Source organism: Agelaius phoeniceus, chromosome 17 (genome assembly GCF_051311805.1).
Source record: "Agelaius phoeniceus isolate bAgePho1 chromosome 17, bAgePho1.hap1, whole genome shotgun sequence".
NCBI lineage: Eukaryota > Metazoa > Chordata > Aves > Passeriformes > Icteridae > Agelaius > Agelaius phoeniceus.
The window spans coordinates 7,821,078-7,837,029 of record NC_135281.1 but is presented as its reverse complement, the minus strand read 5'-3'; the positions used below and the strand labels follow the sequence as shown (position 1 = coordinate 7,837,029).

At 43.0% G+C, this 15,952-nt stretch overlaps 1 protein-coding gene across 3 annotated transcripts in view; it reads right to left on the bottom strand.

Moving 5' to 3' along the window:
- Window positions 1-15,952, bottom strand: part of EYA2 (EYA transcriptional coactivator and phosphatase 2) — an 87,737-nt gene that overhangs the window by 29,652 nt on the left and 42,133 nt on the right. For all 3 annotated transcript variants that reach the window (XM_054644417.2, XM_077187400.1, XM_077187401.1), the window contains exons 4-5: window positions 15,800-15,942; window positions 12,415-12,531 (exon numbers count right to left, since the gene is read on the bottom strand). In XM_054644417.2, coding sequence (XP_054500392.1) covers window positions 12,415-12,531; window positions 15,800-15,942 — 260 coding nt within the window. The remainder of the gene's footprint in view (window positions 1-12,414; window positions 12,532-15,799; window positions 15,943-15,952) is intronic.

The window sequence follows — 15,952 nt, the reverse complement described above, 5'->3', positions numbered from 1 at the left end:
CTGGCTGCACTGGGCTCATTTTGGCTTCACTGTGTCACCTCAATGTACCATCAGACTGACCTAATCTGTACCTAACCAGACCTTTGGCCTTTTTTCCTCATCTGGCTTCTCACCATGTGAATGACTTTGGGCAGAGCTGTTTTAACCATGACACTCTGCACGTCTTCATGTGGCAACCATCCTCCGAGGTTCCACTTGCTTGTTTTTATTTTAGGACACCAGATTAGCTGGGGAATGGACAGCTGAACAAACTCCACTCTGCCAAGTGCAGCTACAAAGCACATGCACTGAGAAATAAATCTCAAGCCAAAAAGAAATGAGAGAGAGGACTCTGCCCTCCTGAACTAATTCGTTGCCACATGTGGTCTTTAAAAAGAAAATAGCAGAGAGGAAGAAAACAGAGTGCAGGTGACTGCCAGGTACCTGGAGTCTGTGTCTCTCCAGGGCCCAGAATGTGCTGGCTGGGAGCTGAGCCAGTGCAGGTGGGATTGGGGATCCTTCTCCTGGCATTCCTGCCTTGGAGGCAGCTCTGGGTGCATCAGTGTCCAATCCCTTCCAACAACCCACATGGGGAATCTGCCCAGAGACAGCAACACATCCAGCTCCTGGCGTTTCCCCACTTCCCACCCGTGACAGGTTTGCCAAAGGTCCCAGGTGTGCAGCAGCAGGAAAATATTCCTGTGGCAGCAGCATTTCTCACCACTCAGAAGGAGAGTAATAGAGCCCCAGTGCTTACAGGCAAAAACAACTTCCACAGAAGACAAAACAGCTCTTGTACACCAGAGCTTGAAACAATACAGGGGGGAATTTTTGATTTTCCTAAACTGTCATTTAGAAACAATCCATCATCCTTTATTAAAGCTGTCAGGAGGGGGATGAGTTACCTCGAGGGACTCACGCTTTATGTGTAAATTGTGATGAGAACATGTTTATTGCTGTGCTACCTGCACATGATACTGCAGCTTCCTGGTTTCCAAACAGTCAGAGAGAGTGAGGAAAGGAGGGATTCACACAGCTGCATTAAAGACCTTACTCAGAACTCACTCAGAACTTTGCACCAGCTGTGAGGAGCGAGTGTGCCCCTGCACACACAGGGAAGTGAGCAGGGAGAGGAGGGCAGGAATGTGGGGATGAGAGGATGGGGAATGGCTCCACAGCTCCCCACAGTGCACAGGGACTGGACCCAATGGGGTGGATTTTACACTGGGGTTTTGTAAATTACATTTTTGCCACTTTGGCTGAGCTATCCAAGTTCAGGTGTTCCTGGAGGCCACTGCAGGCTGGCTCCCTCTGCACAGGGGATTTTCCAAAGGAGGGACAGATTTTTTTGCCCACATACTTAAATACTTGTGAAAGTGCTGAAGACTTCTATTCCCTATAAACCAAAGTTCAACCTGGCAACTCAGGTTTGTCTCTTCTTCTGGTTCCTGTCATTGTATCCTGACCAAGGAGGACTACCATCTCAGCACTGTTTGTCCAACTGAGATCAAACACAATCCTTTTCCTTGCCCTCCAGCAGTGCATTCAGAGATCTGAACACCCTCCCCACAGCACACCTTGAGAGCTGCTAAGCTCAGGTGTTACAGCAGAATAATTACAGATAAGGACGCTGGGGACAACCAAAGTCAGTAAAGACTGGGAATTTCTTCCCAGCTGAACAAGGATGAAAAGAAGGGAGAAGAAAAAAAATCAATTATCCGCATGGAAAAGAAAGTTCTTAAAGATTCAGATTCAGCAATATTTGTCTTGGGAACTATTATAGCTCAGACCCTGTTCCACTTCACAGGGCAGGCTCGAGAGACCACGTTTTCAATGATGCACCCTCAGCTCAAATGGCAGGAAAACAAACAAGTGCCACAGGCAATGGAGACAGAGATAAACCCTCTCTCTCCATAAACAGAGAATGAGGCCTGCAGGTCACAATTTCTGTGAGCAGCCTTGTAGAGTTCAGCAGTTCAGAAAACATACCAGAACCAGCCCCAAATGTTTGCTTTTCCTCAGTAGGTTGTTGGTAGGAAATAAACACTTCCACAACAAAATTAATTCTGCCAGGTGCAATTTCAGTTTTGCATCAGTAAACTTTACACTCAAGAAACTGGAAAATTATCAACAGATATTGCAAATTAGCCCTATTTCCCATGTAACCATTTTTTCCCCTCAAACACTTTCCCAAGTAATAGCACTTCTTGAAATATTCAGAGGAAGACTGGAATGAAGTTTGAAAGTGGTGCTGTGTGGAAAGGAGCACTTCTAGGAAGCCCCTTGGTAAGCAAAGTACATGAATGCCTGGCCCCCTCTCATTTCTGCCTATTTCTACAGGACTTTTACTTTCACATATATTTTTTTTTTTCCATGGACTTCTGAAGACAACACATGCTCTCAAACTGAGGCTGGTTTTACATTTGCAATATTGTAGAGGTGGGAGCAAGCAGTTTGTTTCCATCTATCTTGGTAGCTCAATGCCAAGTAATTGCATCCAAACTCCCTGCAAATCAGAAACAAGCCTAGGATCTCCCCCTTTGGATCTTCTCCATATGGAATATGGCTCACATCTGTGTTCAATCAAGCCAGTTGCTAAATGTCACAATGCCCTCATTCACAGGTAGCTTAAAGAACATTTAGCTCATAATAAAACAATCTGAACTCTGAAGCAGAACAGCTCTTCAGATGTGTGGCACTGTAAGTGTTCCTGTGAAGTATTCCTATCACAAACACACTCTCCTGGACAGACACTGCATGAAAGGAGTCCACATGCCAGGCAGAGCCAGTGCCACGATTTTTCCTTGATAAGTAGATGCGGCCCTTCTCTATGGGAGCGTCCAAGGGCAACATGTACAGAAAAACTCTTTGTGAGCTGATTAATGTTCTATTCCTGCTCTCAAACAGATGGATTTCATTTGCTGTTTTCCCCTCATTCACGTTTTAATTCGAGCATTCCCAAAAAGCCTATGCCATGGTCAATGATCATTTCAATGGTGCGTGATCTGGCCAGCAAAAACTTTCATACCAGCTTCTCACCCTCTACATCTGTCTTTCAGTCACTGCAGTATAGGCTACATTTCTTCCCCTCCTTGCCAGGTATGAGTAAGGAAAGAAAAGAAAGGAGTATTTATGGTTATTTTCAGTGTATTCAGAACTAAACCATTTTTTTTCATTGTTAAGGAAAAAAAATATTTTTTTTTTCAGCTCATGAATGATACAGGAATAGTGGTCTCCTAGGGAGTGGTGATTATGAAGACAGGACAGGCGTGTGGTGTAGCTCAGATCAAAACCACAGCAAGCTTTGAAAATCAGGCTTGTGTCCTTGTCTTTCACAGGTCAGAGGGGCCCTGCCAACAGGGAGGTGCTTTCCAAGCCTCCTGTACTGTGCAAAAGAGAATAAGCTGCTGTATTTAGAAGAACAGATGGTTTGCACTTCCAGCATTCAATGAAATACCCAACAGTCAGAGGAGATGGCCAGGTTCAATACAGCTGGACAGCTTCAGTGTTTATCATGGCTCTCTGGGCAGCCAACTATGAGCCCAAGAACACTGAAAAGATGCAACACGGAGGGTGGCTACCATGGGCATTTCTGAGTACGTTTGTGTCATGATTTAATTCCCAAAAAACAGAATGAGGAAGCTCAGACTTAAGTATTTCCTCTAACTCTTAGATGAAACACACAATGGTTCCACAGAGAGTTCTCTCAAAGGATTTAGGGCCATTTAGGACTAATAAAATAAATGTCTGCAGGGGTCAGCTGAATTGCTGGTGTTTTACAAGCCTGCACACAATGGCCTGTGCACTCTGACATCATCAGGCTGCTCTCCTGCAGGAAGCACTGCTGGCTGTGGGTGATGAAGGCAAAGCCCCAGTCCTCCTCCCTGCACTGTGTGCTTTACCCTGGGCTATGAACAACATCTGCCTGAGGACTTCCATGGTAATTCAGAGAGGTTCTTTGCAGTGCTTTAGCTCTGTGACAAGCTAATGTTTCCTGCAGTAAATACTGCCTTCTCCAAGCTGCTACACTTTTAGTGAGAGGTTAAGCACTCATCAAAATTACCTCCCACCAGCTATACTCTAGTGCCTTGTAAGGTTCCAAATCCTACAACATCTGCCTGCATTTACTGGGCAAGAAGACTCATAAAACCTTGCATGGTTGTCAGCTGTGGAGGCACTTCAAGACTATCCAACCTGTTAAAGGAGAACAAAAACTCAACCCATATGTAATTTTTGCAGCAGACTGCTCAACTGTTTGCCATTAGGTGTAATGAACCCTTCCCCAAAAAGTCTTGTATTTCTGTCTGGAAGGGCTCAGACAGTGCAGGGAAGAGCACACTGCATTAACCTGGATGAAAAGTATTATTCTACAGTGTTACACCACTTGACATCAGCAGTGTCTGGTAAAGGACATTGCTCCCAAAAGCATTTGAACACCTCCTGCAGATATTTCAGATACAAAACCCATTCTAAATAAGTCCATATTTCTCTCACCACAATCCCATGCAGTCCTGTCAGCCTGGCCAGGTGTTTGAGGGCACTCTGCATGGTGATATAAAGCACATTTCACAGTTCAGCTTTTCTGAGTCAAAGCTCTTCCCCTGCTCCTGGGAGCACTCAACCCACAGAGCCTCAAAGAGCTTTAATAAGTGATGACCAAAGCAGCTTTAAGAGCCTGGCTTTTACCATCCTTTTGAGCTTGGTCATTTGTATAGCTCAATCCTGATCAACAATGGTGTTGAAAGTGCTGGGATGGTTTACAGTTACTCTCAGGATCTGAACCATGGGAAAGCAGATAGATTTTACTGTACTCTGAGAAAGTGTTTTTAACCACTTCTAACAATGCTACAGCTATAGAAGGAAATCACACTGGTCTGTCTTCAAAAACAACTCACAAGGAAATGTTTTGAGCCAAAAAGGGAGCATCCTTACAGCAAGGATGTAGACTCTTTCTTGTTGAAAAAAACAACCAGCAAAACTGACTTTATTTGGGTGACTCCATGGACACCAAAGAATAAAGATTGCCCCAGCTGCAGTTTCATCCTGGACCCAATCCTTCACTGATGGATAACAAGACATGGTAAAGGAAATCTGGATTTGCCTCCTCCTAGGCTAGTTAGTGGCCATGGAGTTCCAGTTCCCAGGTGACCATCCAAATCTAAGTAGCCTTGTCTCATCTACTGGCATGCCATGGGGATAAAAACTTGCCCTGTCAGCACAGCTGTTATTTAGCAATTCTCTTCCTCTTGAGCAAAGTAAATCTCCAAATACCAGTGGAAAAGAGGGAGCTGGTCAGCACATCTCCCCTCTGACCCATTACTTAGCATCCCTCTAAGTCTCAACTGATTCTTGAGGCTTTTCCAGCCTCCCTGCACTTCAGTACTGCAGAGGCTCCACGAGAAGAGCCACAACAGAGAAAAATGGAAGAAACTTGACAGCAGAGTTGTCAAGCAGAGTGATCCTTGTCCTGGTAATGACTTGTAAGCATCAATAAATCTGCCAGTTACAGACTTTCTAAGTCAAATTTTCATCCTCCTCTTTTTATCTGTGCTAACTTAGTGGAGCTGCTCTTCAGACAGTGCAGGTATTCTCACAGTTCTGGAGGTCACAGTGCTGCAGTGCAGAAATGTCAGTGTTTAAACCCTGCCAATATAAACAGAAGGGGCATCCAAACTACAAATAAAAAGGCCCATGCAAGAGAGTTATCCACTGCCAGCAGAGCAATTGAGAAACTCCTGAGCTGCACAGCCTGTGCTGACTCAAGCAGGGTCAGGCTGAACTTGTCCACAAACATCATCCCAGTCTCTCATCAAATGGCTGAATTCTGTGTTTTCCACCACAGCATTACCTCACACAGTGCTTGGAGATGAGATACAGCAAAAGCAGTACCAGAACAGCACAGCATCATGAATCTGATGTTTCCTAACTTTCAAATGCTTGACTCTGCAGGTATGATGTTTCTTGATACAGATTTTTATATGTAATTTTACACTAGCTCTTCCATTGCCTTCTAGACATTTTCAAAATCATTAGGTAAACTGAATCAATTATTCAGTGAAGCTTCCTTAACATTTTAGCATATTCTTTGCCAATTGCACTGTAAGCTGAATAATCAAGGCCAAGTTCATCATTTCCCAAGCTGTTACCATCCTATGTTTTTGGATTTTTTTATATCCTACAGAAGCAATGAAAATAAAATCCACAGAGAAGTCTCTATAACATCCAAACATCTCTGTGACTGTTTTCTGTGTTGATTTTGCACATTAATCCACATTTTGAGATTTCTATCTGACTTTCACCAATGCTCCCAAGACAGTCAAGCAGCATATGATGGAAATGTCACTTCTTTCTTCTCTGTAGATTCCCCCTTTCTCACCACACAAACTTTTCTCTCTATTTTCCTTATCTTCCCTTTACTACTGCCCCTACCTTACTGCTTCTCTCTGTCACAGCTGCTCCCATCTCTCCAGTGCCACCTCTGCATGCCTGACGACAAAGCCACACAAAACTCTCAAGGAGACACAAGACACTTCCAAAATAAAAGCTCTGCCTCAGAGAAGATTCCTGTTTTGACTGTACCAGTTAATATTTAATTTCCATTAAAAGGCAAGAGGTAGAGCACAGCTTTCCCCTTGGGCAGCAGTAGCACAGATCCTTGCAGCCTCCAGTGCATCACTGTCAACACCTTTGCCTCTCCCACGGACTTCCCCTCTCCTACAAGTCAGCTCCTTTTAAAACAAAGCAAATGGAGCACAGTCAGCCCCTGGTGTTTAAAAATCTTTGAAAGGGAGGCTGTGCTGTTATTCTGAGGAACCTTGTATTTACACTGGAAAAAGTGAGGTCTGACCCCTCCTGAAGAGAGGCCTCTCCCTGCTGAACCCACCACGGAGGGGAGCACGACTTTACTGCCACGCTCTGGGACTGCCATTAATGCAAACCAGGTGTCCAGCAGAAGCTTTTGAAAGAGGCTGCTCCTTTTCTACTGAAGTTTTAATTTTATCAATCTAAGCCATCTGAGTGACAGGCTGCTGAGAACACGCTCTCACTTTCCTTCATTTTTGGGACTTCACGTGGATTCACGACCTGGATGCCAAAGTGTGATCCACATTCCTCAGGTGTAGATTGAAATTTCATCACTATTTTCATCACCAACTACTTCAAGAATCAAGTTTAAAACTAAACATGGACTTCCTTTGCAAAATTCATGCAGGCAGAGGTAACTGTTCACACCAAATTGGTTTTTATGACCTCGTATTGAATTTTTAACACACAAATTGGCACATAATTGTAAGAAATTCTGGCATCTCTTGGAAAAAAATTTGTCTAGATTATCCAGATATCAACAAGGGTCAAAATGTTTTCAGCATAAGACAACATTTTAATTGATTAATTATTCAGATTTTACTTGTTCTCAGGCCAGGAGAACAATTCATAACCAATTCATTCCACAAACATAAGCAATATATATATAATTAATCAATTTTAAATCAGTGTTGCACAAAAGAAATGCTAATTTCTATTCATTCACTACTTCACAGCTCATCAGAAGGGCTCTGCAAAGAAAACAAATGTTCAGCAGTAGCAAAGAATTTCACTGCATAGGTCTTTGGTCCCAAATTTATGTCTGTCCCAAGCTCAACACTGTTCTGCAATTCCTTGGCAAAGGAAAGTTATCCCAGTTACATAACTGATTTTTCCTTTGTAATGTAAAAAGTATTTTGTGGGTAGATAGATTTGGATATTAAAAAAACCCAAAAAAAGCAGTCAAATCTTTTCCTGCCCAACAACAGCATCCACAGTGGTCTTTGGCCACAGTTTCAACTGTTGTGCAACTTCATAGATTCATGCCAGCTGTCATTTCAGCAATTATAACTGAAGAGCAAGGCATTGTCTAGGAATTAATGACAAGCTGAGAAGAGATGGCCTAATGTGCAATCAAGGGGTAGCACATGCTCTTGCACCCACAGGAAATGCTCTATAAGCTGGCTGTTACTGCACTCTCTGCAGAGCTGATGGGTTTCTGGGCTAGCTAATGTGCTGGCACAATTTTCTCTTTGTATTTTACATAGCTCACTAAATGCTAAGTTTCTTATATTCCAAAGATTTCTCCCCCACCCTCAGCAACAAGCAGTTTCCTCAGCTGCCAGTTAAGAGTGTAAGTTCTTGGGGGCAGAAGTGGAAGAAAATCTTTGTGTCTCATGTTCAGTTTCTATCATTGAATAATAATTTTACCAGAAGTCTGAGCAAATCACTGAATGGCTAAATTGTCAGGAAATGTAAACTTAGAAAAGTGTGTAAAAAAAGCAAAAAATATATTTGTAACATCAAGTCCAGGGTGTTTGGTGATTTGGTGCTGTAACTGAACACTTACATGAGGATTGATTAAGAAATGAAATGGACCTTCAATAAACATCTCTGTCCCAGCATGACAAATTTACCACTTTAAAGGCAAAAACCTAATGCAAGCTGTTACCTCCTCTCCAGATTCATGACTAAAAGTGAGTGCCATCCCCAGACTGGCCACATGCATATTTCAGATCTCTTCATTATGAAACAAATAATTTTCTAAATGTAATAATGACATGGAACAACCCTGTACACAGCACGGGTTAAAAGGGAAAATAAGAGAGGAAAAAAAGTCACTCCTTCAGAGCAAATATATGAATACCACATTCAGTCTGAATGTTACTTGAAGCCAGATGATATCCACTGTTACTTGGCAATTAAAATCTTTATTTCTATCCACAACCTTTGCAATATGGTTTTGTGTCACTTTTATGAGCTATGGAACTTGCTAATCTCATCTTGTATATTTGTATATATGTGTGACACATTGCATTTGCTATTTGGCTAACAAACTCTTCCACAATCAATTTTGTTTCATGCTAGGGAAGCATGAAAATAACTTTCCCCTTCTGGCTAGCTGTAAAATAGGTCTTTTTCTTTACCACTCACTGACTAAAAGGAAGTTATATCTTCATTCTTGCTCTTTAGTGGATCCTGTTCCTGCTCAAGGGCCAGGATACAACTGACAGCAGGAGTTCAGGATGAAAAGCTGAATGCAGCCCCTTTCACCTGCATCACCTGTGTTTGTACTGCAAACAAACAGACTGAACAGAGAGCTGAATCTGCCTCCAGAGGTTCCATTTACTGCTCACAGGCACCCCAGCCTGCCAGTGCTGCTGCCAAACAAACACCAGAGGGAACAAACCAGCACCAACAAAGGACAGCATTTGTCCTAGAGCCTGTGAGACAAAAATTTGTCACCCAAGAGGTTGTCTATTCCTTGGTGAGTGGTGTAACACCTACACTGGGCACTCATTTGCTGCTGTAACTCATATTTGAGGGGGCAGTGAGGAGGAATCACAAGGGCTGAGCAATCTGACCACCCACCCTCACCCACAAATGAGATCATTATGTTCACCGGTCCTCAGTGGAGGCAAACAATACCAACTTATTTCACCTCTGTACCTGAGCTATTAACTCTTTACAATACTTGCAGAGAATAGCTTAAAAAAAATTATTTTTTTTCCTTGCACTTGATAATAGAACACTGAGCAGCAGTTGGAGGCACCTTTTCTTGCTGAGCCCCTGACCATCACCCTCTTCACCATCTCTCTTTCCCCATGACGCAAAAAACATTTTGTCCTTGAGCTGGGAGTTAGAAACTTGACTCTTAAACTTTTTAGAAACTGGGAGTTAGAAACTTGACTCTTAAACCCCCTGAACTTTTTAATAAAAATATATCAATAACAATTTCTCCTTTTCAGCTGGCTTAGCCCATCAGCAGCAAAGCCCAGTGGCCTGGGTGGCACAGGCAGGGATTGCCTCCCCACCCCCAAGTGCTGTGGCGTGGGAAAGCCCTGAGCACACATTCCTCAGCAGCACTCAGCACAGGAAGGCTCCTTCTCCTCACTCAAACCTTTCACTGGCACTCAGCAAGGTAAATAAACCATACAGCCAGGGAGCTTCACACTGCTCCTCTCACAAGCCGGCAGAGGAAGGGTGGAAATATTTGTTTAGAGGAAGACACATTCACTCCTGCTCCCTGTGCCTTGGAGAAAGCACCTGCCCCTTGCAGAAACTGTTTACTTTGTGTTAAAGGCTCACTGAGCTGGCTGAAATGATCTTCCTGGAATAAATACGTGAAGAGAACTGATTTTTCCTAATATCACAGCATGGCCCTAGGGCACATTCATGCTCTCACACACGGCTCTCCTCAGCCTGTCTTAGTACAACTCTTGGTACAACTCATGGCTCTGTCACTGCTGCTTGCATTTGCATTTTCAAGCACTGATGCACAAAATTTGCTTGTCTAAGCCTCTTGACAATAGGGACATCTTAAAAACCTCAGTCCAAATAAAGTCAAGAGTCTGTCTTCTCAAGAGAACACATGTAGAAGTAGGACCAGAAGCAGGTGACCAAAAACCCCAAGCCCACAGGCCTCCTATTTCTTTTTTCTATTTCTTTTTAGTTTTCTTTTTTTTTTTTTTTGGTGCCACATCCAATACAGGTGTCTTCAGCATGCACTATGAGGTACTATGAGGTATTCAAGCCCCAAAAACCACCTTAGTGATAATGTGCTCTTACAAAACTAGCAGGTGAAGGCTCAGCCAAGGGTCAACTCTTAGTCTTCAGCTTTCTTAAATAATATATAATAATATATTATATATATATATATTATATATATAATAAAATGGATTTTACCCTGTTTTCTTTCTTTTCATAACTGTTTAGGATTTTAGTTTGTCTCAGACTTAAAATGAAAGTGGATGTGTATGCCCACTTTTCACTTTCAGGATTGAGAAGAATTAAAGGACAGTTTTGCAATGGGAACAGCTAAGTATAATGTCACAAAAGGGCCTTGTGCATAAAACCCTCAACAATATCAGAAGGCAAAGTGATCTCTCTCCCCTTCAACAGCTTCTGTAAGAGTTTGGGAAAGCCATACAATTCCTCTTTGGTTGGAAAACCAAAATCTCAGAGGGATGGACAAAGCCAATGCAGAGCTTTGCGTGTGCATTCGCCTCTCCTCAAGCAGAGTCACTCTCATTTTCCTTAGTATCAAAGTATCAGGCTGTTAAATAAATACTAGTAGGGAGAATATGCAGCAGTTTAAGCACAGAGCAGTTTGTTCAGGTCAGCATAAGGCAGAGAGAAGCATAATTCTGACAGGACTGTTTGCATGAAGTGTAAAACCACCTTTGTTTTGCTTCCATCAGAATGCAGGAACTCACACCAACACAACAATCCCAGGTATGCAGTCACAGAACTAATTAAGAGAAAGAAAACACAGTTTCTGCAGAAAGACAAAGCTTGTATTGATCATAGGTGAAATTCTGCTAGGACATTAGACTGTTAAATCCAGTCCCTCAGCCAGAAATCAATGCCTTGATGAGCAAAACAGATCAAGCAGAGACTTTACCTCCTTCCCTGTGCCAACTGCCTGCACCCAGAAGCTTTCCACAGCAGCTGCAGGGGGAGAATGGGTCCAGCATGGGGCTGGGAGGGCCCCAGGTGGCCCTGTGAGTGCCCCAGCTTGTGGGAAGGATGAAAGTTTGACAAGGAAGTCTCACAGATATGAAAGCTTAGCAGAAAGATTTTTGAATGTAGAGCCTGATGAAGGAATAGAGATGGAAGCAAGTTTTGATCTAGAAGAAAAGAATTGCTGAGCCAGTGTTACTGGCTAACCAAGGAGACAAAGGGTGTGTTAGTTAGAAGGGGTTTTTATGACTTAAGAGCACAGGATAAACCCACCCCAAACAAGAAGATGTTTCTACCAAGAAGAAAGATAGCACAGGCAAACAAATCAGCAAACGTTGCAAGTAGAAAAAAGGTCTCAGAATTTTCCACTGCAAGAAAACTGAAAAGCAACTTCTAGCTTAAACTGTAATGTACTAACTTTGAGTGATTGGAGAACAGTAACATGAATATGGTAATTATAGCAGTTGTGATAGGCTATAGGTAATAGTTAAGGTATAGATTGGTTCTACTGTATGAAGATGCTAAGCAAAAAAAGGTCTATAATGCATTGTAACCAAAACCAAAGGGTCTGCAGTGCTGCCTGCAGCTGGAGCTGACAGCTGTAGGCACAGCTCTGTCACCCACCACCCTGGACTGCTGTGACACCTTGGGTACAATAAACTGCATTTTGGAGAGCTGCCTGGAGTCCTGCACCCCTCATTTTGGCTCTTACACCAGGTGGCCCTGTGGGTGCCCAGGTGACCCTGTGATGCCCCAGGTGGCCTTGTGGGTGCCCAGGTGGCCCTGTGATGCCCCAGGTGGCCCTGTGATGCCCCAGGTGGCCCTGTGGGTGCCCAGGTGGCCCTGTGGGTGCCCAGGTGGCCCTGTGATGCCCCAGGTGGCCCTGTGATGCCCCAGGTGATCCTGTGGGTGCCCAGGTGGCCCCGTGGTGCCCAGGTGATGCTCACTCACCGTGCATCTGGTAGGTGTAGGGCGCCTGCCCCGCCGCGGGCGCGCTGAAGCCGGAGCCGTAGCTGAGGAAGCCGCTCTGCCCTGGAGAGTGGCTCAGGCTGTCCTCTGTCTTAATGCCTTGGGGGGCCAAGAGCAAAACATGAGTGCTTGCCATGGAAACACGGACAAAAAGCAAAGATGGACAAAGAGCAGGTGACCAAAACCCCCAAACCACAGGCCTCCTTTTTGTTTTTTCTTCTCTTTTTTTTTTGGTGCCACATCCAACACAGGTGTCTTCAGCATGTACTATGAGGTACATTTCAGCTGGATTTTAACCTAATAAGCTCTCTTTTTTTACACTTTCTTTCATACACATATACATATTAGAGATATATCTATCTATCTATCTATCTATCTAATATGTATATGTGAAATATATATATATCAGAGATATATCTATATCTATAACATATTTACATATAACATATGTACGTCTAACATATAACATATCTATATCTATATATCTATGTTAGAGATATATCTATCTATCTAATATGTATATGTGATATATATATCAGTTATATTATGTATTTAATATAATAAACACACACACATATAGATATAGATATATGATATAGATATAGATAGATGATATAGATATAGATATATGATATAGATATAGATATAGATATAGATATAGATATAGATATAGATATAGATGTGTGTGCATGTTTAATTATTTGTATCACCCAAACAGGTCTCCTAACAGCTAAACAAATTTATCCCAAATTTATTTGAGTCAGCTACATCCTGTATCCACAACCAAAAGCACTTTTGCTAAGATGGGTAAACAACCATGAATAATACTGTTCTCAAAAGCAATTTCTGAAGATATAGTTTTGTTACAGAATTGAAGAAACTCTTGTAGAATTGAAGAAACTGACACATAAATTTCCTGAAAAGTTATCAGATGCAAGCAATGATTGACAACAGAACAGGACCTTCAGCAAAATAAACTCAAGATTTCTGTTCTCAAAGGAGTTATTTTTTACTTGCATTGTATTTTCAGCTTTGGCATCAAAACATTTATTGTCAAGTCCTACAGGAGGGTTATCACCTGCTCAGTTGGATATAACATACAGTTCAGGAACAACAGGTAAGCCCTGAAGCCACAAAAATCTTTTCATTTCTAAAACTAGGCAATTAAACTGAAAATTTACAGGAGAACAGCAATAGTTGAATTAAACATTGCAAGATGAAACCCTTGCTGGTAATGAAAGGAGTTGATATTTTATTCTGAGATGCTGCTGAGATTGTACAGCTGTATTATTAAAATAAACAGCTCAAAGGTGCAACACATGATGAACCCTTTGGGTGTGATCCTTCCCTCCTTTGCATCCTATTTGCACAACAAAAGATGGCCAATGGACACTCCCTGTGTGCTGGGATTAAAAAAAGACCTTGCTGATGTTTGGACACTGGATTTACACACTTTCCATGCTGTTGTCCTCTTTTAGCACTTGCAGACAAGTTGAATTCAGGTGCCTTACCTGAAACATGCTCAATTCTAGCTTAACTAGAAGCAGCAAGTCTGTGCTTGCTCAGGTTTGGAGTAAGCTCTCCCACATAATGTTTTCTCTAATAAAAATCACTTACTATAGCTTCAGGTGAGAAGAACTGCGATGCAGTTTGAGCACAAGCTCATAACAAGATGACTGTGAAAGGCAGGAAGTTTATTTGGACAGTGAAGGGACAAATTCTGGTGCAAGTGTGGGGCTTCATCACTGCTGGGAAGAGAAGAGTGTGCAGAGAAGCCCCTCTCTCCAACATCCTGTGCTTTTCTATTTCATCAGCACTCCACAGGCCAGCACTCAACCTGCCCACCCCAGTTACAATTAATCTTCAGCAAATGGGCCTCTTTGGAAGCCTAAAAATTGTTGTCAGACAGCAAAATACCTTAGCACCAAATTAATTTCCACATAATGTTCTGTTTTGTCTAGGAGCTGGCCGAGTTTTATTTTTTGTGCCTAAAAACAATACTGCTTCATTGTTCTTGGTTGTCAGCCAGGTGGAGTTTTTCATACGCTGTGCTGACTATCTCAGAGAGGGTGTACAGGCTGGGGGAGGGAAATCACTGCTCAAGGATGCTAAGAGGTCACCCACAGGATTTATAAGCAGCATATGGGCCTGACACATGTATGCCCTAAAGCCTCTAGGCAGTAGCAAATGGCTCTGCTTTCACCTGCTCTAGCAGGACAACTGCTCAGAGTTTTCCTTGGAAGTCAGCCAGCTGATGCAAACACACAAACAGCTCCAGGAAAGGGTCTCTGAACATTCCTCTCATCATCCTAGAAGAGCTTTGGCTCTGCCAAGGCTGCTTCCCCAGCCTTCCAGAGCACTGCACTGAATTTCCCTTCAGTAAAGGCCTTGTCGGTATAAAAACTTCTTGTTGGGAAGAGATCCTGTATTTGCCAAGTAAACAAAGGTGCTAAGGAGCACAAGAGAAAACAGGAGTGGAAACAGAACTATGAAACCATTTTAATGGTGCAAGACTCAGCCCTCATGTGAGCAGCCAGAAGGAGGAAGCCCAAAGTTTTCTGTTAAAGAGCTGCGCCTAAACGAGAGCAACATCTCTTTGGTCTTTAGGAGTGGAAAGAAATTTCATCTTCCTCAAGAGCTCAGTATCCCCATGCAGAACTTGAGGACACTTAAGGCTTGGTGTAGCAGGCATTCCTCTGTCAGGAGTGCTGGTTTAATTAGCTGCCCAGCTGCTCCTGCCCAGCACTGCCTCCCCACAGCTGTTGGCAAGGCTGTGCAGGAAAGCAGGGAACAAAGCTGACTGGGGTTAGAAATGCTGAGTGCACATATAGCCAGTAAGTGTCCATTTAAACACAAACTGTCTTCCAAAACCAAGGTACTCTGCAACCTCTCACCCATGCCTTATTCTGCTCTGCACTTTGGTTCTTCTGTAATAATATACACAAAATTTTTCTCAAAGTAGCTTGTGTTATTGAAACCTCAGGAAGAATCAAGGATGGTAAAGTGTAGTTTTCATAAATACCATATTTACTGTACTTTGTCTTGACAGTGGATCATGGGAACACTCACAAGCTGTTACTCCTAAGTGGCACATCCTGCTGAACCTGAATTTCTCATATAGTCTACTACTGACTGGCTCCAAACTTACCTAGTTTGCAAAAACATAACCCATGATATGACAAGCTGATAGGTTTAAAGCTGGTAACGTTCAAAGGAAACCCAACATTTTTAAAGTCAGACTTTCCTCTAAGCCTAACGTTGCTGAGACACAAATGACAATTCAGTGTAAAACCTAAAGACTCCAAATCTATTTTGCCAGCAGCAGGAGGATGATGCCCTCAAGGCACCAGGACTGTGGGGTACTCACTGTAGGAGGGGATTCCGTAGGGCTGCCCTGGTGGGGGATAGGCAGTGTAGGCAGCAGCCTGCTGGATTCCCGTGCTGTACTGAGCCTGCCCATAGGCTGCCATCGTGGGGAAGGGCGGGACGGTCACTATGTGGGGATAGTGTCTATTCAGAA